The following is a 21,233-nucleotide window of genomic DNA, read 5'->3' on the forward strand; positions in this document are numbered from 1 at the left end:
CGTGTGAAATATTAACCTGTTATCGTGTGTATTTTAGAAACTGCTAATGTTATATGGTAGTGGTAGTGGTTAGACATTTATGACATTACAGCATTCAAGTCAACGAGTAAACTCATTTCCTCGCCTGTTAATTTTATTCAATTGTCACCAATTTTTTTACTCATTGTTTGTTTGCAAGTATTGTAAAGAGAAATAGAGATCTGATTGTGCTGTTTAATTCTGTCCTTTTTTTTGTATTGCTATGTCTTGAGTACAAGCCTTTTGGATCAAAGACGTCGTCTGGTAGAAGCTCTGTCCATTAAAATTTATCTCCACGAGGAACATCGCCATTTCTCTTTACTTGACTCAACCGGTGCGCCAAGTGCTTGAAGTACTTCATGGTGTCAACTTGCCACTTGACATTAAACCTTTCAGTTTTCACATTCAGCATTTAATGTATCCAGAATAAAAATGAGCATAACTTAGCAGCCAGCATGACTGTGAAACAATTCAAAGCTTAATACATCTTTTAATAGCTGAAAGTGAATTAACAATAAGAATATTTGAAACTTTTACTTCTATTTTTGAACATTTCGATTATATTGTAGTCTCTCACTCGATCGTTTTCGGTTTAAATGTGCCGCCTTAAAATAACTATTGATATCAAGTATCATCGTTCGCAGATGGAACCAATAATCCTGTAAAGAGCAAAACAATGAGAATCTTTATCACAAAACTCGGAAAGTTTAGGAAAGTTAGAAAGTTTTAAAATTGTCAACCATAACTTTAATTGTTTGTTTTATTGTTTTGTTCAGTTTTTATTTCTTTGTCATCTTTCTCTCTTTCTAATTACTTCTGTCCCTGTTTCTTGAGTGATCAACAAGGCTCATCCATTTTCATTGTTACATTCAATACTTTTCATTAAGTTTTTTATCTCTCATCATGAATGGTCCAGTTACTAACACAGAGCAGCCAGGAATTAGCCACTTAGGAGTGTATCAAAATTGTTTCAATAAATTCAAAGATGGATATGACACCCAAAATAATGGCCAAAACTATTTTGTTGGCTCCAACCAAGTTAACTTTGATTCCTATTCCTCTGAAGGATATAATGATTATATCAACACACCAGATGCTTGGAATGGTTCGACTGCTCAAAATTATAATTCATATTGTAACCAATCTCACCAACTTAATCCAACTTTACCCATCAATGTATCGGCTCTTCAAGGATCTGAAGGAACTGGTTCCTGGTCAACATCTTTCAATGGATACATGGAAGAACGATTGGATGATGCCATAGGTGTTCTTCAGAAACATGCAGAAAGCTGTAGCTACTCTCCTCAGATTGATTGTGATGTGGTATGTTATGAATAATTAATTGATTAAGCAAATTAATAATCTTTATGTTTTCGTTTTTTCATTTTTCTCTATCTAGCCGAGTCTATCATTCCCGAATCCCAGTCAAAGCAATACCCTTAACGTTACACCATTAAGTGTTCAACCTCATGTTCTGAACAATAATAAAGAAGAAGACTTTAAACCAGTAAAAGTTATCCGGAAGAAGAAGATTAATCGTAAAAAGGAACCCAACAATAATAAAAAATCAGCCTCAGGATATGCACATTTTTTCCGAGAACGTCAAGCTCGTATTAAAGAGGAAAATAAAACGGCATCATTCGGTGAAATATCCAAAATCGTTGCTTCTGAATGGGAAGCTCTGTCGAATAATGAAAAGGCTGTCTACAAGAGGAAGGCTGAGAATGAAAAAAACAATCAATTTAAGGACATTGCCTTAAACCATGCTATGGCCGTTGCTGGTATTAAGTAAAACTTTCAAAATGTTCCGTATTTTCATGATTAATATTGATAATAACAGCTTCTAAAAATCTTTTTTTTGTGAAATTTATTAAAAAATTCAAACTAATTATCATTCAAATCCAATAATGACAATAATGATGTTAATGAACTTAATGTTAATTTTTTGGCAATAAACTAACATAAGTAGCAATTAACAGAATTAACAGATTAAAATTTTCTACCTAAAAAACTATCGACACTTAACTGTTTATGTTGAATAACCTTAAGCGGTTTAAATGATCGGTATATAGCTGTGAAAAAACAGTCTGAATAATTTAGTTTATATGTTACTATTGTGACAAACTGTTCAACAATTGATCTGAAGTCAAGCTCTATATCCCTACCTTTTTTACCTTTATCATATTTTTGCCTTCACAATTATGGCTCACAAAACTGTAAGTACTTCTGAATGGTAGAGTCGACTGTTTACTTATTTTACTGATTTTTCTTCATATTTTTTTCAGTCCAAAGATCTCAAATCTAAAAAGAAGCAAAGAAGTGCTTCGTCGAAGCTCAGCAAACAACCTGTGACTATTGTACACTCCCAATCACGACCCCAAACACGACTCCAATCACGACGAGACAACAAAGTCTTAACCACAAGAAATAATATTGGCAATATCTCACCTCAAAAGCCACAGCAACTCTTTTGGTATAAGCGTTTGGAAGGATTGAGACCGACCATTTTGCGCTCCGATTCTTGTGAAAGTTTCGATTTGCCTGATAATATTAAACCAGTGGGACCTCATATTGGAAACGATACAGCCTTTAGGAGTGTCATAAGTTTCCTACATCTTAATCAATGTCCAATTATCGGACAAACAGCTGAAAAAAGTGTCTTGGACGCGCACCCGGATGTCTTTTTGAATCCTAAACAACCCTTAGTTGAAACTATAATAATATCTGATGACGATATTCGTGAACAAGAAGAGGTAGTTAACTCACTGCGACGTGAATTGGCCTTAGCGTTGCAGGATTATGAAAATAGTAAATATTGTAAATACCAATAATCTATATCTATACCATATATAAAGTCAAAACATGAAATTTTCGCGTAAAGATTGTGGCCAAACTAAAAGGATTCTAAAGAAAAATTTTTCACAGCCTGAAAGTCATGATCAGACTACATCCACGAAAAATAGTCAGAACTTTATCGGAATTCAGGTACCTGAGAAATTGGCGTTTGAACAGGGTAGGGGAAAAAATGCAGAATCTGTATCTTTTACCATTGACTTCGGGGGAAAAATTTTTGGTTGTTCAGGTTGATTGTTGGTTTATTGTTAAATAAGAAGGATAGGTAAAACCATTTTTCGAGCAAAGAGTTAGGTAAAAAATATGTTGCCTCAACTGTTGAACCAGGTTTTATTTTATTTTTCCTCATTGACAATGGTTTTTCATCAATAATTTCAGTCTTTAAATGTGGATTGGATTTTTTGTATTCAGTGAAAAGAAATTTACGATCAGTCATGATCGTGGCTCAGCTTGTATTAATAATTGTAATGCATTGTATACAACAAAACTTTTCTGTTGAATCGACTTTTTTTTTACTTAATGTCTTTCTTATATTCAAATAAAAGTGATTTATAACGACTTGAGTTTATATTTCAATTTATTTATCGGGTTAATTTTATTTCATTATTCTCTATACAATTCTTATTGGATCGTAACTAAGACTCGGCTTTTCAATCAAAATCAATCGTTCGAGCTTTTGGCAGTACTTTTTGCATTTCATTTGCAAGTTTAACCAGAAAATTGGTTTATTTGCCAAGAAATGGTTTAAGATGAGTTTATTTTGTTCAATAAGTTGTTGCTCGTTGATTTAAAACACAAACGTCAAGACCCAAATGCGCTAATTGAAAGTTTTTAAATTGCATTTAATTATTAAACAGTAAAGAGTTAAATTGGTGATAGAATGATGATTTTGGGTACTACCATATTCGAAATATTGAGGCACAAAGTTTTAAGACCAATGGCCAAAATAAAGAGTACTGTTGTTAAATTGTCAAAAGTATTCAATCCATGATGCTAACCAACTATTTTTATGAACGCATAATAATTTAAAATGAACGATCTCTTGTTATTTTGCATCTTAGATCATTTTCGCGATTATGAGATTTATGTTACTGAATAAGTTGTTGAATATAAATATTATAATAATATAATGCTAAATATCGTTTATTATTATGCAGAGGTTTTCAAATTAAGTATTGTATCAATCAATGAATAATTTTTAAGAATTGACATGGGAATTTTGTTCGGGATTAGGATCAACAGCGCAAATTGCGAATCAAATTTTATCGTTAATAGCTTATTGTATGATTTAAATCAACAATTCTGGACCATTTCAACAAGTTTAATGTCATGGATTTCAACCGAGTCTAATTTATCAACCAGATTTTTGACAATATTGTCTTCTAATGTTGGTTTCCTTGAAAGTATCCAAACATCACCTAAAAATCATAAAATAAAATTGATATTTGAATGGAACTTTTGATTTAATTAGGATTCAGTGAAATATTAATACTTACGGGAGTTTAGGAGATCAAGGACATCGTTACATGAGACAACTAGGGCATAATTATTGTAATCAGTGTCAACAACCCAATATTGTGTGGTGAGGAAATAGAAAGCGGCTAAATTTTAAGAAACACGGAGTTAAATTTTGAATATTCACCATTTTCTGATCAGATTTTGTAAAACTTAGTGAGAGAGTATTTGGCTGTGAAGACGTTGTCTTGAACATATGACTTGGCGAATTGAACTCTTGAAACTGTTTCGTTGAAAATATCAAAGCCAGTGCTGTTAGTAACAAAGGTACCAGTAGTTGTGTCAAACTTATAGTCGGCTTGAAGACACCGTAGGCCATCTTCGAAGTATGGTTTGGTTGACTTCAGTACATACCAAATACCGAGGTACTGTTGAAAAAAGAAGACAAATCAATAGTTTAATTGTAATATGACATGACTGACTGTGTTTCATTTCAATCAAAAAATTCTCACTTGATTAAGGTCAAATGGTTGTGGAAGTCGATTGGGTTCAGGGCAATTACCAGGTTGAATACTTGTCTTGACCGATCTGTTGCATTCTTGACATTCAATCGCAAAGACTGAGGCAAATGAAAATGCAAAGACACAGAGAGCGAAAAATTGTTTCATTTTTTATTGTTAACGAGTTAACTTATTATGTTGAATAAACTGACAAATGATCTATAAATAAACAACTAATGACAAACGTCGTTCCTCACTCATCTTATGTACCTAAATCTAAATATTTCATCAAATTATTCATTCTATCATCTAACCATAGATTCCCTCATTGATACTGGTCACGGGAATAATTATCATAATAATTTGCCAATAGTTGTGATACAAGGAGCATAGAGGAGATGAACTTGTGAACCATTTGAAATTGAAGGTGTTAGGTGTGCATGATTAGATCTCTTTCACAAACATGAGCTTCATGTTATTAAATAAGTTGATGAATATAATTTCAATGCTAAGTAATGTTTATTATTATGCTTAGGTTTCAAAATACAGCATTTCTAACAACAAAAAGGATAATTTTTTTAAAGCTTGATAGGTAAGTTTTGTTCGGAGATTAGGATCAATAGCGCAGAAATATCAGTAATAGCTTATTGTATCATTTAAATCAATGAAAGGTTTGTTACGGTAGTAATCTGAAGAAGATTGCTTAACTTGCTTTCACTACAAGTTTTAAGTTCGTATCTAGGATCGCTTTCGTAAGCTATGTACCAATTTTAACTCTATTGCGAGTTCCGTATATCTCACAAGAGATGAAGCACAATTCACTGAAATACTTAGAGGTATTGGAAATACTTGAATAGCCAAATTGAAGGCTTTTATAAGCAAAGATCTGAACACTTGAGAAATGAGTTTTACTGATTTTATTAATTGAATATTTCTTAAGAAATGAAGAGTTAAGTTGAACATAAATTTAAGGTTTTCAATTGAGAATGAAATTAACTGAGGGTTGACTACAATAAAATTGAAGTGAAGTTAAAGAATGAAAAATTGGGTTTTTATAACCTCGTTGAAACAAAGGATAATTTTGGAGGGAATAAATGAAGAAAGTAAAGTGATTGTCTTTCGACAATTGTCTGGTTAAGGGTTCATTACTGGTTTTGGTTAAGATATCTTATCTTAATTTAGTATTGTTAAGGCTAGCAGCCTTTTTACCCATTACTGATGTTGAGACATATCTCTTGAGAGATAACTTTACCTTTTACAATGCATTGAGGATTAAAAGTTGAGGTGATGTACAGTTGAAAATTAACCAGAAAAAGAAAGGGATTTTCTAATCTCTTACTTTTTGTCACTTAAAATTCAACTTTAAGTTAACCTGAATTTAACCAAGATTGTGGTCAAATTTTACATGGGATTAGACTGGTTTTACGAACGGATTTATGAATTTTAAGAATAACCTTTTAGGTTTTAACAATTTAGGATAAATACAAGAATTGAGTAAATATTGTTTAAGCAATGAACTGAATTTAAATGAATTTGAAATGAAATCAAATCTTATAAAAGATATGAATAAAGAGAGTTAAAGCAAAAAATCGAAATCATTGAATGATTAAACTAAGTTAAGATTTCTACCCTTCACTCCTCTAGGTTTAAGACCTTGATCCCTTAGTTTACTCAGATTTAGGCATTTCGATTTGAAGATGCAGAATCTCTTGATGAAGATCTTTGATGAGTTGGGTAGAAGACGTGAGTCCGAACTTGAGAGGGATAGATAGTTCTTTGTGAATTGGTTGAAGATCCTGAAGATCCTGTGCTTGTGAATGAATGTCTGCTGGTTGATGAAACATTTGACATCCTTGATGAATCTGAATGAGGAAGAGGTCTGTCAGTTCTTCGCCATGGACTTGGAGGAATTGGATAAGGAAGAATTTTTCCTTGAGCATAATTTTGAGACCTGGGGGAAGAAGATGAGGATGAGGAAGAGGTTGATGTCGAATCTGATGCAGAGTCTGAGGTTGCTGAAGTTAAGGATGAAGTTGAAGATGCGGAGGAAAGTTGTGCTGGAGAAGAGTGTGGAGTGTTTGATGGCGTTTTTAATAGATCAGCTAAATATGAATAAATAGAAGAAGTCGGAGAGGCAGGCTCATTCAATTCAATTCTTGGAGGTGGAAAATCTTGTGATGATTCCTGACCAGAATAATGTCTTCGCTTTCTTTCAGAAGAAGTTGAAGACAAAGATGAAATAGCTTGAGCTATAGTGGATTGAGTGGATAGAGTGACAGTGGAAGTCTGAGAGGATGGCGGAGTGTTGGCTGGAGTTTGTGGTGGTGCAAGTTGAACTGAAGAATTGTTTGATTCATCTTCTAAATCAATCAGCGGAATGTCTTGAGGTGGAGTGTTACCTCGAGGGGCAGGAGCTTGAGGTCGATACTCATAATTGATTGACTCAATTGATGATGTTGATGAGGCAGATGAATGATATGAATGCACAGAGACATTACAATCGCTTCCGTAGTTGGAATATTCAGAAGGTGTAGGTGAATTGGCTGGAGTAACGCATTTAGCTTTGAATCCTAAATCGTTATGATGGGTGTAATATGCCCAATTAGAAGGCCAACGAGCTTGATTGTTAGCAATTCTTTCCCTGTAAATCTGCAAAAGTTTTGCAACTCTTTTGTGACCACAGGTACGAACCATATTTTCATGATGAATTCCACCCCATTTTCTTGCTGATTCTTCTATCTCTTGCCAATGAGCCATATATAAATGCATAGAAGTAATAGCTTCGATAGCTGGAGAATGGGGACCAGCTCGAAGAGTAAAGCCAGGAAGAAGGAGAAATGAAATTAATGATAGAGAGGCTGGAGAAGTAGTGTAAGGAGAGAAGTGTTGAGTAACTTCTCGGAACTTATGCTGTAAAGCATAAATTTCATCATCATGGAGATCTAGAGATCTCATGGCATTGATTAGGCCAGAGCCTACGATAGCGGTAGCGGTGAGACAAAAAGCGAGAATTTGATCTCGCACTGAAGTGAAGGACTTGGCATTCTTGATGTCTTTTTCTTTTAACCCATGGAATTGAGAATCCATGTATGTGATGTTTTCATGTCTAATTAATGATTCAAAGACAATGTTCCTAAATCCATCAACTATTACAACCCAAATGGGTCTAGGCCTTGGAGCATCTCGTTTTCCATCAACTGTCCATCCATCAACTCGACAATAAGCCATGTGAATGGAAAAAGTTGTTTCAGGTGAAGGATGCAATTCAATGTTTTGTCTGATTAATGCATCAGTTTTACTTCTCAAAGTTGGCATATTAATGACTGTTAAATTGTGGAATTCTCTGATTGCCACGTCTTTTTTGTTACTTCGATTGATTAAATGCTTAAGACTGGTAGTGGTAGGAAAGATCTGTTCCATCCTGAAACCGCGTAATGTGGGAAAGTAGTCTTTGGCTAAAATGAAAAGTTCTTGACGCTTTTCAGGGGAAAGTCTCTCAAGAGGATTGATACGAATGAATGGGGTTAAACGATTTTCAGTTTCAGGCGCAATAACCTTAGCAAATGGAGGGTTTTCTCTAGGTATTCCTCCTCGAGCAACCTTAACCCATTCTTCAGAATCGGTAAGAAGATAAAAAGGGACACGGGACCATTTGATTGTATGAGGTCGAGGGGGAATCGCTATGCGATCTATCTTTTTACCCATTATTGGTTCAAGTCCAACAATGTGTTGGATGAAACTTTCGTTTTCTGATAGAGGATGTGTTGGGTCATGAATTTGCTTTTTAGCATCCCAAAAGTTCAAGTTAAAATCAGCGAGCGATCTGATAGCTATTGGATTGAGGTATGGATCGTTAGGATTCTCTTCTTTCAAATGAGAAAGACAAGCCCAAAGGTCCATTTTCCCGTACCATTGATTTGGATGGTCTCTATGATTTTCTGGTAAGTCAAAGTTACCTTGTTGTAAATGCTCAGGCAAGAAATTTACTAAACTTTTAGGAACTTTCTTAAGTTCTTCACGAACTGTTGGGGAAACTTGGATTTCTTCAAAGGAAAAATTGAAGTAAATTTTGGCAGCAAAGATGCCTAAACGGCATTTATTTTCATGATCAAGGATTTCAGTTGGAGGAAGTTTTTCAGGGCAATGTGTTCGTCGACACTTGAAAAGAGTTTTCTTGTAAACGTCGACAGTGGAGTATTTTGATAAGGGTTGGAAAAAAGGATAATCATCCTTCTGTGAGTGATATTTGATACATTTGGGAAGGACGCATAGGAATTGGTTATGATGAGTGAGTGGCATAAGTTCCAAGATTTCGACGAGCTGTCTCAACCAATGAATACATTTTAAACAATAACATTTCTTGCATGATCTGCATTCTCTCGGCTCTAAAGCATATTGCTCACAAAAAGCACATTGAATCAGATCTTTGATTGAATCAAAATCTGGATTAAATATATTCTCTCTAACTATTCCATGAGGAATCTCAGGAAGTTTGATAGTTTTGATTAAATCATTATGATAGACATTGTCATAAATCTTGAAACGCATGAATTTGTTGAATTCATTTTTGAGGATTGAGAAAGTTTGAGCTTTCTTTTTGACCATTTGTCTAATTTCGAGAAATCTTTCATCAGATAAAAAGTCTGGAAGAGGTGCAGTTGGAAGAGGTGCAGGGTACTCGTTTTTAGCAAAGGGATAATCTGAGGGTTTTAGGTATCGATTGGGCCATAAATTGTGATTTATTTTAGGAGGAGTAGGAATTGGTTTGAAGGGAATGTGATGATACCGATCTGGAAGTTGGAAATTAAGTTTGTATTGAGGGGAATTTGTTACCGCAGAGAAATTGGTGATTTGCAATTGGTTTTCCTCGGCTGCAGCTACGTCTGGAAACTTCTTCGGGTTTGAAATCATGGCCTCGGTGAGAGTTCTTCGTAACTCGGTCTGTCGCTTGCTGAATTCATGGGCTTCTTTTGATAAAACGGTTGCCGGTGGATAAGTTTTACTACCCAGAGTTTCTCTAATTTCCTTCCTGGAATCACAATATTTTATTGCTTGGAGAGGGTCTTGCATCTGTTTCACCACTTTCATGGGAATCTTTCCCTTCTTGGAAACACTTGAAAAGTTTTCCGGATTCCACTGATTCGGTGGTTCTTGATAAACTTTATGTTGTAAAGTTTCAGGGAAAATTGATGAAGGCGATTGCGGTTTTCGACTCAATCGGACTGCTTCAATTTCATCATCGGTAGACTCGTCACTGAGCACATTTGCTTTAAAGTCATAGTTTTCTCGAGTATACTTTCGATTCGGTGGAGGCGGAGGAGGAAGCATTTGATTATCACTTTCCAAAGATGGAAGGGATGACGAACCTTGGATCATGATTGATCGGTGAACTCGTTGATGAGTGTCCATTGGAGGTTCACTTTCAGTGACTGAAGAAGGACGCTTTGGCACAAAGATTTTGACCGTTGGGTCATCACTAAAAATTGCGGGAACTAAGTCAGCGTCAGGGAACTGGTTCAATGGAACAGGAGAAGGTGATGGAGATCGGATTCGGTTGACTCGAATATGAGGAGTCGGAACTCGAATGGTTTCACCAGAGGGTAACACTTTTTCAATGATGGTTTTCTTAACCGGTTGCATTTTCACTTGAGTTGACTGAGAAAAGTTTGAACTTGAAACAATGAAATGAGGAAACTTTGAATAATAATAATCGGAAGGATTGGAAAGTTGGAGATAATTTGACTTATAACTGAAGGAATGATTTGAAATTGGATAAAGTTTTGAATATAGTTGAGGAATGAATTGAAACTGTTGATGAAACTTTCGCCAAGTGAAAGGTTGAATAAAGTTCAGGGTAAAGTTGAAAGAAAACTTTGAAATAGTTCTAAAGAACTGAAACAATTGAAATCCTTTGAGGGATAAATCAGAAGACCAAAGTGATGAGTTTGAGGAAAACTTGTAAAGTGAAAAGAATTCACGAATTTTTGGAAATAACTGGTTTGAGTTACACAGGTGAAAGTGCAATAAACAGGTAAACAATAAGTTCAAGAAGAACAAGAGATTAAGGTAATTCGGAGTTAAGATGAAACTTGAGAAAGGATTTGTGGTCAGTAAAGTAAAGTAAAGTGAAAAGAGAATTTTTGAAATGATAAAGTCGAGACTTTGATGATGTCTTAAGAGAGACGAAAATGAAAGTGAGGGAAAAAAGGATTCTTTTGTTTTAAGTTCGGTTAGATTGGTACCAGAGGGGGATGAAATTGTTTTCCCTTGATTTGGCAAATTAATCTCATTGGTTGAAAAATCGGTTGAGTCAAAGTTAGTTATGGATAAGAGTTGGTTCTCATGCTTTGATTTAACCGGTGAGATATCATAGCATAAATATAACACATAAGTGTTGGCGCCTAAATTTTGCTTCTTTGTCTGGGCTCTGGTTTGCCTCTTATTAATATCATTTAAGTGATTAAGCAAATTTTTTGATTGTTTTGAGATTTCTCTGTCTGCTGACAAATATTTTCTTTTGATTTTAGGCTTTTTAGCTTTGATTGGAAACTCTTTTTCGATATAATTTGAATTATCAGAGAATTTTGAAGTTGAATTTGGATGATTTAAAGGATTTGAATCAATATTTGAATTATTTGAAAAGCTTTCATTTGAATTGTTTGGCGTTAATATCTCATGAGAGATTTGTTTAGGAACAGTATTTTGGCTAATTGTTTTAGTTGGTTTAATACTTGAAGATAAATGCGGGCTTGATTTGGCTAATTTTGATATATCTTGAGATATGGTTTGATTGTTTAAATTTGTATCTAAATTTGAAGTTGTTTGAGATTCTGAAGAGTCAAAAGGAATTGTTAAAAATTTGTTTAAATCAAAATCATTTCTGAAAATGATTGGTTGATCTAATTGTTCTGAATTGTTTGATGATTCTTGAGGATCATTTGGAACTGAATCTAAGTCGGAATTTAAATCTGAGTTTTGAGAATTAAGATCATTAGAGTGATCAATGGAATCATTTGAGTTATTAACTAAATCTAAATCTGTTTCTGAATCTAAGTTTTGAGAATCAAAATCACTAGAGTGATGGGTTATATCATCTGAATGATTAGCAATTACTGAATCTGAATCTAAGTTAGGGAAATTAAAGTTTTCTGGTTCAAGATAAGTTTCTGGGTTGAAGAATTTTTCTTTTAACTGTTTCATTCTTTCATTCAATTCTCCTCGGTAAAGTTTGGTGTTGGAAACGTTTGTACTAAACAAACCTAAATCATCGGTTTCAAGCAATAAAATTGATCCTTTTTGTATTCCACAAACCAAGTAGGGTCCATGAAATTTCTGTCTGAGTTTCTTTGCTAAAGATGGATCGATTGATTCATTTTTAACAAATACAAAATCGCCTAAGCGATAAGGGGATCCTTTGTGTAAAGCTTTAGTTCTGCTAATTTGGTAAATTTGTTGAGAGTGGAGTCTGGCGTAGGCTAATTTTCTCGCTTGAGCGACATTGAAATTAATTTCATCAGTGAAATCTAATAGATTGTCTAATGGCTTTCTTGGATGTCGACCAAAAACTAGAAAATAAGGAGAGAAACGAGTAATCTTGTGGACTGAAGAGTTAATTGCAAATAGAGACGCTTCTAGCGTATTTTTCAGGTTTTTTGTGGAATTAGCTATTACGTACGATCTCAATCTCTCAGCAATTGTACGATTACATCGTTCAACGATACCTTGAGATTGTGGATGATACGGGTTTGACTTTTCATGTTTAATTCCATGTTCCTTGAGGAACGTATGAACGGCTTCACTAGTGAAGTTAGTTCCTTGATCCGTTTGGATTACCTTAGGAAATCCATACGTTTGGAATAGTGATTTAAGCATATCTATTACTGTTTGAGCTGTCTGATTATTAGTGAGCTTAGCAATGACATATCTCGAAAGTATGTCAACCAAAACAATTATATACTTTTTAACCTGATTGACCACAATAGGTCCTTGCACATCCAATTCGAATCTTTCAAAGATCTCTTTAGGGATAGGTTTAGTGGAAGGATCTACGTAGATGACATTTGTGGGCTTTGCAATTTGACAAGTTATGCAATTATCGCATAATTGTTTAACAAGATCTTGTAGGTATTGGCACCAAAATCTTCGGGATATTTGAAGATAAGTTTTCTCAGGGCCAAAATGTCCACCTAAGGGGCTCTCATGCTCATAGGCAAAGATATCTTTAAGGAGTTGAGAGTCAATTACCAGACGTGAACCAAATGGAGTGTTGATATCCTTTCGATATAGCAGACCATCTCTAATTAAATAGCGTTTGAGCGCTATGGAATCATTAGAGTGATATAAATCAATAAGCTTTTGAATATCTGGATTAGTTGCTTGAGTTTGACGAACTTTTTCTTTCCATTTACTGATTTCGGAGGGAGTTGAATTTGAAGAGGGTTTGATGTGATGAGTTTCAGAACTGGTTGAATAAGAAATAGCAGGTATACAATTTAAATCATTTGAAGGATGAATATCAGAACTGCATAAAAAATTAAAGCCGATATCGTAAAAGCGATTTTCAAGAGGATCAATAACGTAATCAATTAAATAAATGCGATCGAGGAATTCTTCTTCTGGGTCAATAGTTTTTCTGTGGGACCATGAATTTTGATATCGGGAAAAGCAATCGGGAGGATGAGTTGAACCTTTTCGATAAACAACTTTGAAATTGAAAGTAGAAAGCATAATGGACCAACGCTGTAATCTGGAATTTTTGAAATTGACTTTAGTTAACTGGCAAAGAGCGTGATGGTCAGTCTCGATAAGAAAGAGTTCTCCTTCGAGGAAATGAGTGAATTTGTTGACTCCAACAAATATAGCTAATAGTTCCTTTTCGGAAACAGAGTAATGTTTTTGGTATTTTTGTAATTTTTGCGAATAAAAAGAGAGTGGAAGCCAATCTTTGACTTCTTCGATTGGTGTAGCAGAATCATAAGAGGGGGATTTCGGATCTTCTTGAAGAAGGATTCCACCAACAGCATGGTCAGATGCATCAGCAGAAATCTTTCTTCGTAGATTTGGATTAAAATGAACGAGCATAGTTGTAGAGATGAGTGAATTTTTGAGGAAATCAAGAGCTTTTTTATCTTCGGGAAGGATTCTGAATCGTTTTTCTTTAGAAATGAGGCGATAAAGAGGAGCAGCTAAAGTTGAAAAGTTTGGAATGTAGCGTGAGAAATAATTATAACATCCAAGAATACTTTGTAGTTCTCGAACATTACGAGGATAAGGGAGATTTTTCAGAGCTTCGACTTTCTTTGGATCAGGTCGAATTCCTTGTCCAGAGACAAGATGTCCAAGAAGAAGTATTTCTTCAAAACCAAAATGGCATTTCTCTAATTTAACTTTGAGGTTAAATTGTTGTAGACGATCTAATACGAGTTTAGTATTAGTTAGCAATTCAGGAAAATCTTTTCCTACGACTGGAATGTCATCGAAATACCCAATGCATTTCTGATAGATTAAGCCCTCTAGGACTTTGTTCATCAGACGTTGAAAGATGAAGGGTGCACTGGCCAAACCCATTGGCATACGCTTGTAGTGGTATTTACCATCAGGAGTGACGAATACGGTTTTCTCTCTTTCACCTGGAGGAAGCTCAATTTGATGATATCCTTGAGCTAAGTCAAAGATATTGAAATATTTGCCTCCTCTAACGACTTCTAGGCAGTCGTCTATTCTGGGCATAGGATAACGGGGAACTTTGGTGATTCGATTCAATTTACGGTAATCTATTACCATTCTAAAACTTCCATCAGGTTTAGGGACCAAGAGGGAAGGTGAACCACCAGGAGCAGTGCTATGCTAAATGATGTCGTTTGCAAGCATTTCGTCAATGATCTTTTTGAATTCTAATCGTCTATGAATGGCGCAATTGTAGGGATTCTGGTTAGGGATTTCTTGATTGTCAAGATCAATTTTAACTGGGCAAACCGAAGCAGGGACAAGTCCTAAGTCATTCTTTGACTGGGAAAAACTTGTTTGAAATGATTCAATTAAATCAGTTAATTGCTCTTGCAATGGTTCTGGTAAATCTGGATTAATTCTAGCAGCTATCTTTTCTCGGAAGGGTTGAATTTTGATTTCTTTATGCTCTTCAGGAGTAATGAATTCACATTTTGCCATTAATGCGGAAGCATCTTCGATATCGACAGGGACATGAATTGGCTTATTTGGTTTAGGTTTTGAATCGATAATATAATTGTTGCAATCGGGAAGAGTTGTAGTGTTGAAAATTTGTTTAGTTTCATCAGGGGTGCAAAATCGGAAGTAAAAAGTAGGATCAAGAGGAGGTGAATCTGGGGATTCAGAGCATGTAGTTTCATAGTATTCTCCATTAGATTTTAAATTGAAATAATAAAGATGGATAAAGGCATTTCCAATCAGGCAAACTGGTTCAAATTCTTGAACAATATGCAGGCGAAATACTCGTGCTTCTCTCATAGCTGGATGCTTAACGATAGCGTAGGCAAAGCCTTTGGAATGGACGTATTGTTTAGCGGCAATTCCCTTTAAAGTTCTTGTATAAGGGATAACGTGAGCACCAAGTTCATCAGCAACATTAGCGTCAAGAGCGGATAGAGTAGAACCAGTATCAAGCAATACTCGACCTTCTCGAACTAATTCTCGAGTAGGCTTGCAAAGCTTGAAAGTAGCTTGTGGCATGTGACACAAATCTGTTTCACCTAATTTGGTTAAAAGTGGAACAGTTGGGACTGATGAAAGTGACCACATAAGTCCTGGAGTTCTTACTGCATCAGTTTGAGGTTCAGGAGGGAGAGAAGTGGCTAAATTGGAGGATGATGGAGTAGAGTTTGAAGGAGAAGTAGCACTCGGGGGTGCTGTAATTGCTCGGATATTTGGATTAGGAGGATTGTTTGATCGGTAATTAGGATTGTTTTGGGGTCGGGTCCTACATTGTTGAAGAGTGTGTCCTGATTTCTTGCAATAATTACAAGTGATAGTGTTAGAATTGGAAGTTTGAGGAGGACGATAAGGTTGAGTACGGTTGGAAGAAGGATTTCTAGAATCAGGTTTTCGTAAATAGGTATTGATATTGGAAGTTCGAGGAGTTTGAGAAGGATTGGTTTTATTTTTGTTAAAGTTTTTGTTTTGTTCAGCCTCGAAATGTTTTCTAATTAGTAAATTGGTAATTTTAGTAATATCATCGTTGAGTCCTAGAGTGTTAATCTCATGGACAATGAAATGAGGAAGATGATTGAAAAGTTCATGTTTAAAAACTTCGTCTGAATAGTTACCTACAGCTTTAGTGAGGGCAGACTTTAACTTTATCAAAAATGTATTAGGATGTTCGGAAAGATTGTATCGAAGTTGTCTCAATTGATATTGTGCAGAATACTGCATTGTAGGAGTTTTTAGGGCACTAATTAAAGCATCTAAATACTCTTTATAGCTAGTGATGTTAGAGTCTAGCGTATTAGCTACGGCTAAAAGCTCATGGGCTAATGATTTTTTGAAACAACGTAATCGAGTACTATCATCAACGTTCTCTTGGGCGAGTCGTTGTTTGGTATTGGTGATAAAGTCGAAAACATCTTCGCCTTTTTTAAATTCAATTACTTGAGGATCTGGTTTCAAGTTTGAAAGAGCATTCAATAGGAATTGGGGATTTACTTGTGGTTCGCTGGATGTAGAGGAAGGTGAAGGATGAAAGAGTGGAGGAGGTTGATTATTTGGTGGTATTAAGGGAGGATCAATATGGGCACCTAATGAGTTTAAGATATGCATAAACTTTCGCTGAGATTCAAGGGGAATAGGTACGGAAATAATATCAGAATACGTCATACGTAACATCGCTTCGCGATCTCGTCCTAATGTTCGGATGATGGTCTTGATTTCATCCTCAGTGAATCCATTGTGTCGACATTGAGTCATCCAGTCAGGAACAGTAAACGAGGTAACTGTCTCAGTGGGCAGACATTCAATGTCTTCATCGGTCAGTTGTTCACCAACAAAAAGTAAATGCGTTTTAATACAATCGAAGAGGCGTCTTTTAGCCAAGCAAGGGATAGGAACTATGACGCTCCAACCTTGTAGAGTCTCATTGATAGTCTCAAGAGTCATTTCGTGGACAATTGGATCATCTGCAGAAACATTGAATCTTCGTCTTCGTTGTACTGCCATATTGAATAAGTTGAATAGGGTTTTCACAAGAAAATATCACTTGAGTGATGGTTGAATGCGTAGGTAAAGTTGGATAGGTTGAGGAAGTTCAGAGTTTAAAGTTGAATTGAAATTATTGAAGAGTTCAGAGAACTGGAGTTTTAGTTGTTGAATTGAATTTTGAAATGAACTGAAGTTAAGTTTAAAGATGAAATGGAATCGGAAATATTCTTTGAGGAATTGAATTGAAATGTGTTGAAAGTTTTAAAGTTGGAATTGGAATTGTTCAGAGTTCAGAGTTAATTGTAATTGAAAGATAATTTGAAATTCTTGGAAGAATCGAAGTTGAATTGTGTGAAGTTGAATATTCTTAGAGGAATAATCATGCAAAGACTTGGTTTAATTTTACCTGGAAAGAGCAATAGGAATTGCTTTGAAGAGATTTGGTGATCCTGATTATGAATTGAATTTATTGAAAATAAGAGATAATGGAAGATCTGAGTTGAATTTGAAATTGAAGAGAGTTCTTGAGAACTGAAGAATCAGGCACTAATCTTGATAAAAGGCACGGCGAGTCCGATATTCTAAGGGTGAAGGCAACACAAGGATAACCTTCGAAAGGTTAAATTAAACACAAGGGGTGTATCTACGCCCTTAAAGAAACACACAAATGAGTCAGAACAGGCACAGAACTTAGCAATCCTGCAAGGTCGCCAAGTGAAAGGTTTGTTACGGTAGTAATCTGAAGAAGATTGCTTAACTTGCTTTCACTACAAGTTTTAAGTTCGTATCTAGGATCGCTTTCGTAAGCTATGTACCAATTTTAACTCTATTGCGAGTTCCGTATATCTCACAAGAGATGAAGCACAATTCACTGAAATACTTAGAGGTATTGGAAATACTTGAATAGCCAAATTGAAGGCTTTTATAAGCAAAGATCTGAACACTTGAGAAATGAGTTTTACTGATTTTATTAATTGAATATTTCTTAAGAAATGAAGAGTTAAGTTGAACATAAATTTAAGGTTTTCAATTGAGAATGAAATTAACTGAGGGTTGACTACAATAAAATTGAAGTGAAGTTAAAGAATGAAAAATTGGGTTTTTATAACCTCGTTGAAACAAAGGATAATTTTGGAGGGAATAAATGAAGAAAGTAAAGTGATTGTCTTTCGACAATTGTCTGGTTAAGGGTTCATTACTGGTTTTGGTTAAGATATCTTATCTTAATTTAGTATTGTTAAGGCTAGCAGCCTTTTTACCCATTACTGATGTTGAGACATATCTCTTGAGAGATAACTTTACCTTTTACAATGCATTGAGGATTAAAAGTTGAGGTGATGTACAGTTGAAAATTAACCAGAAAAAGAAAGGGATTTTCTAATCTCTTACTTTTTGTCACTTAAAATTCAACTTTAAGTTAACCTGAATTTAACCAAGATTGTGGTCAAATTTTACATGGGATTAGACTGGTTTTACGAACGGATTTATGAATTTTAAGAATAACCTTTTAGGTTTTAACAATTTAGGATAAATACAAGAATTGAGTAAATATTGTTTAAGCAATGAACTGAATTTAAATGAATTTGAAATGAAATCAAATCTTATAAAAGATATGAATAAAGAGAGTTAAAGCAAAAAATCGAAATCATTGAATGATTAAACTAAGTTAAGATTTCTACCCTTCATCAACAATTCTGGATCATGTCACCGAGTTTACTGCCATGAATTCCAACCGTGTCTAATTCAGCAACCAGATTTGTGACAATATCGTCGTCTAATGTTGGTTTCCTTGAAAGTATCCAAACATCACCTGAAAATCATAAAACAAAATTCGTATTTGAGTTTAAATTTTAGTTTAATTAAGGTTCAGTGAAACATAGATACTCACGAGAGCTTGCGAGACCAAAGAGGTCGTTACATGAAACAACCAGAGCATAATTATTGTAATCAGTGTCAACAACCCAATATTGTGTAGTAAGGTAATAACCGGAACCTGAATTTTAAGAAAGAAGAAATTAGATAATAATTTGAACTTTCACAGAATAATGATCAGAATTTAGTTTAAAACTTACCTAAAAAGTATTTGGCTGTGAAAACATTGTCCTGATCATATGATTTGGCAAATTGAACTCGTGAAACTGTTTTGTTAACTGAATCAAAGCCAGTGCTGTTAGTAACAAAAATACCAGTAGTTGTGTCAAACTTGTAGTCAGCTTTGATACAACGTTGACCATCTTCAAAATAAGGTTTGGTTGACTTTATTTCATACCAAGTACCGAGATACTGTTGAGAAAAGAAGACAAATCATTATTTTCATTGAAATATGAAATGAATGACTGTGTTTCATTTCAATGAAAAAAGTCTTACTTGATTGAGGTCAAATGGTTGTGGAAGTCGATTGGGTTCAGGGCATTTGCCAGGTTGAATACTTGTCTTGACTGATTTTTTGCATTCTTCACATCCAGTCGCAAAGACTAAGGCAAATGAAAAGGCGAAGACACAGAGAGCAAGAAATTGTTTCATTTTTATTGTTAACGAGTTAACTGGTTATTATGTTGAATAAACTCACAAATGATCTGTAAATAAAAAACTAATAACAAATGTCGTTTCTCACTCATCTTATATACCTAAATCTAAATATTTTATCAAATTATTTCTTCTAAATTCTAACAATATGAAATAAAAAGATATGATTACAATAGATTCCCTCATTGATATATTTTGCTTTTAACAAAATTCTCAGTAATTCGTTTACAATGATTTTTGAAATCGTTTAATTCAATTCAATTGTAGGTTGTACAGTAAAGAAAATTCTCGACACAATAAGTGTTGATAACACAATAAAATCGTGATATAATATCATTTGTTATGCCCAATCTGTAAATCGAAGCATAATAATTAATCTCTCATCCGATTCCTAATTGTTATGAAAGCATAATTATCTAATCAATACTTCCATCAAATTTCACATTCGAAGTCAGTAGATCAATTAGCATAGCACAGGTCTATTCAAAGCTATTATTGATAGATTTCTGAGAATTCCGTTGGAATGAAATACTGTAAAAGAGTCAATGTTGATATAACAATCAGTTAAACGTACCCCAAATCAATGAGTTAATCTAAAACCATTTTTATTTTATCGAGTAATCCATATCATGCTAATGAGCAAATGTATTCATTCAGTTATATCAATAGAAGTAAACAAATAAAACTTAATACTTGACCTTATTTAACCAATTATTGAGACCAATATTACCATAAAACTTGACTCTCATTGACTTTCAGTTCTAATAATGTATTCACACGAGGTTAAAGATCTGACCGCAATAGAGTTGAATCAAGTCAACAATTTTGAATCTCAGTTTGATAGAGCAATTTGAAATCGAATTGAATCATTTGAAAAATTAAAATTTGTTGATTTTGCAAACCAAATAATAAATTTTACCAGTTTTGTTCATTGGCAATTTGCTCTAAATCATTTAGCAGAATGCTCAAATTGCAATTGTATAAAATAAATGAAAAAAAGAGCAAGAAATTGACGTTGTTTCCATTTTGACAGCTATTTTCTGGAAAACTGTCTGCTCGGAGAGCTTATTTAATAGCATTAATGGACTCAGTGTTTGGGACTCCACAAACTCGCTCTGATTAGTTTACCATTAGGGCTTCTGCCAAATTGTGTTCAACTGTTTCAGATCAAAACCCTTCTTACAGAATCATAACTGGCTTGTTCGAGTCCAATGATCTTTTAGTGTTATTTCATCTCGGTTCCCTTAAACAAAATCAAATCACAAGGCATTTGCTTAACTCATACATGATTAGTTATAAAAAATGACTAAAAAAAGCCAGTTTCAACTTGAAAATACGACTTGTTACAGAACTAAATAAATGAAATGTTCATTTATGCACTGAATCAGCATTTGAACAAATCTGACTTTAAACTTTTACAAACTACTTTTAAAGATGTATTTGACTTCATAATTGATAGTAGAAAGGAACTGCAAGAATCAAAATGCGGTCTTCGTTTTTAATAGAAATCGAATTATTCATGAAAATAGCAATCCAAGTTATATGCAATGCATGAATCGATACTACATCAAATTTAACATCAATTCATTTAATGACTGTATTGTCAAACTATCGAAATACAATTGCATAAGCGTTTGATTCTTGGATGGAAATAAAATGAACGAAAACATAATTCGAGATGATTGGGTATAAAATAAAGGGTGACCTGATAAT

At 34.4% G+C, this 21,233-nt stretch overlaps 4 protein-coding genes across 4 annotated transcripts; 2 read left to right on the top strand and 2 right to left on the bottom strand.

The window, feature by feature from the left end:
• The first annotated feature begins 543 nt into the window (after positions 1-543).
• Positions 544-1,999, top strand: LOC107369339 (uncharacterized). Its single transcript, XM_015937303.3, has 2 exons — positions 544-1,341; positions 1,418-1,999. Exons 1-2 carry the CDS (start codon positions 922-924, stop codon positions 1,808-1,810), a joined length of 813 nt encoding a protein of 270 aa, XP_015792789.1. The 5' UTR covers positions 544-921; the 3' UTR covers positions 1,811-1,999.
• A 220-nt stretch (positions 2,000-2,219) lies between these two features.
• LOC149093319 (methyl-CpG-binding domain protein 3-like) lies at positions 2,220-2,849 on the top strand. The gene is made up of 2 exons (XM_089269320.1): positions 2,220-2,234; positions 2,304-2,849. Exons 1-2 carry the CDS (start codon positions 2,220-2,222, stop codon positions 2,847-2,849), a joined length of 561 nt encoding a protein of 186 aa, XP_089125446.1.
• Positions 2,850-4,034: 1,185 nt separating this feature from the next.
• LOC107369238 (uncharacterized) lies at positions 4,035-5,146 on the bottom strand. Its single transcript, XM_025162308.2, has 3 exons — positions 4,839-5,146; positions 4,368-4,754; positions 4,035-4,289 (listed from the first exon to the last, which is right to left on the bottom strand). Exons 1-2 carry the CDS (start codon positions 4,992-4,994, stop codon positions 4,524-4,526), a joined length of 387 nt encoding a protein of 128 aa, XP_025018076.1. The 5' UTR covers positions 4,995-5,146; the 3' UTR covers positions 4,035-4,289; positions 4,368-4,523.
• Positions 5,147-5,326: 180 nt separating this feature from the next.
• On the bottom strand, positions 5,327-19,590 carry LOC107369351 (apolipoprotein D-like). Its single transcript, XM_015937318.3, has 5 exons — positions 19,362-19,590; positions 19,067-19,277; positions 18,883-18,987; positions 18,679-18,804; positions 5,327-5,486 (listed from the first exon to the last, which is right to left on the bottom strand). The coding sequence occupies exons 1-4, from the start codon at positions 19,515-19,517 to the stop codon at positions 18,680-18,682; spliced, it is 597 nt and encodes a 198-aa protein (XP_015792804.2). The 5' UTR covers positions 19,518-19,590; the 3' UTR covers positions 5,327-5,486; position 18,679.
• Positions 19,591-21,233: the final 1,643 nt, after the last annotated feature.

Source organism: Tetranychus urticae, chromosome 3 (genome assembly GCF_039701765.1).
Source record: "Tetranychus urticae isolate SD_2017Ah chromosome 3, NJAU_TeUrti_SD_1.0, whole genome shotgun sequence".
NCBI classification, from domain to species: domain Eukaryota; kingdom Metazoa; phylum Arthropoda; class Arachnida; order Trombidiformes; family Tetranychidae; genus Tetranychus; species Tetranychus urticae.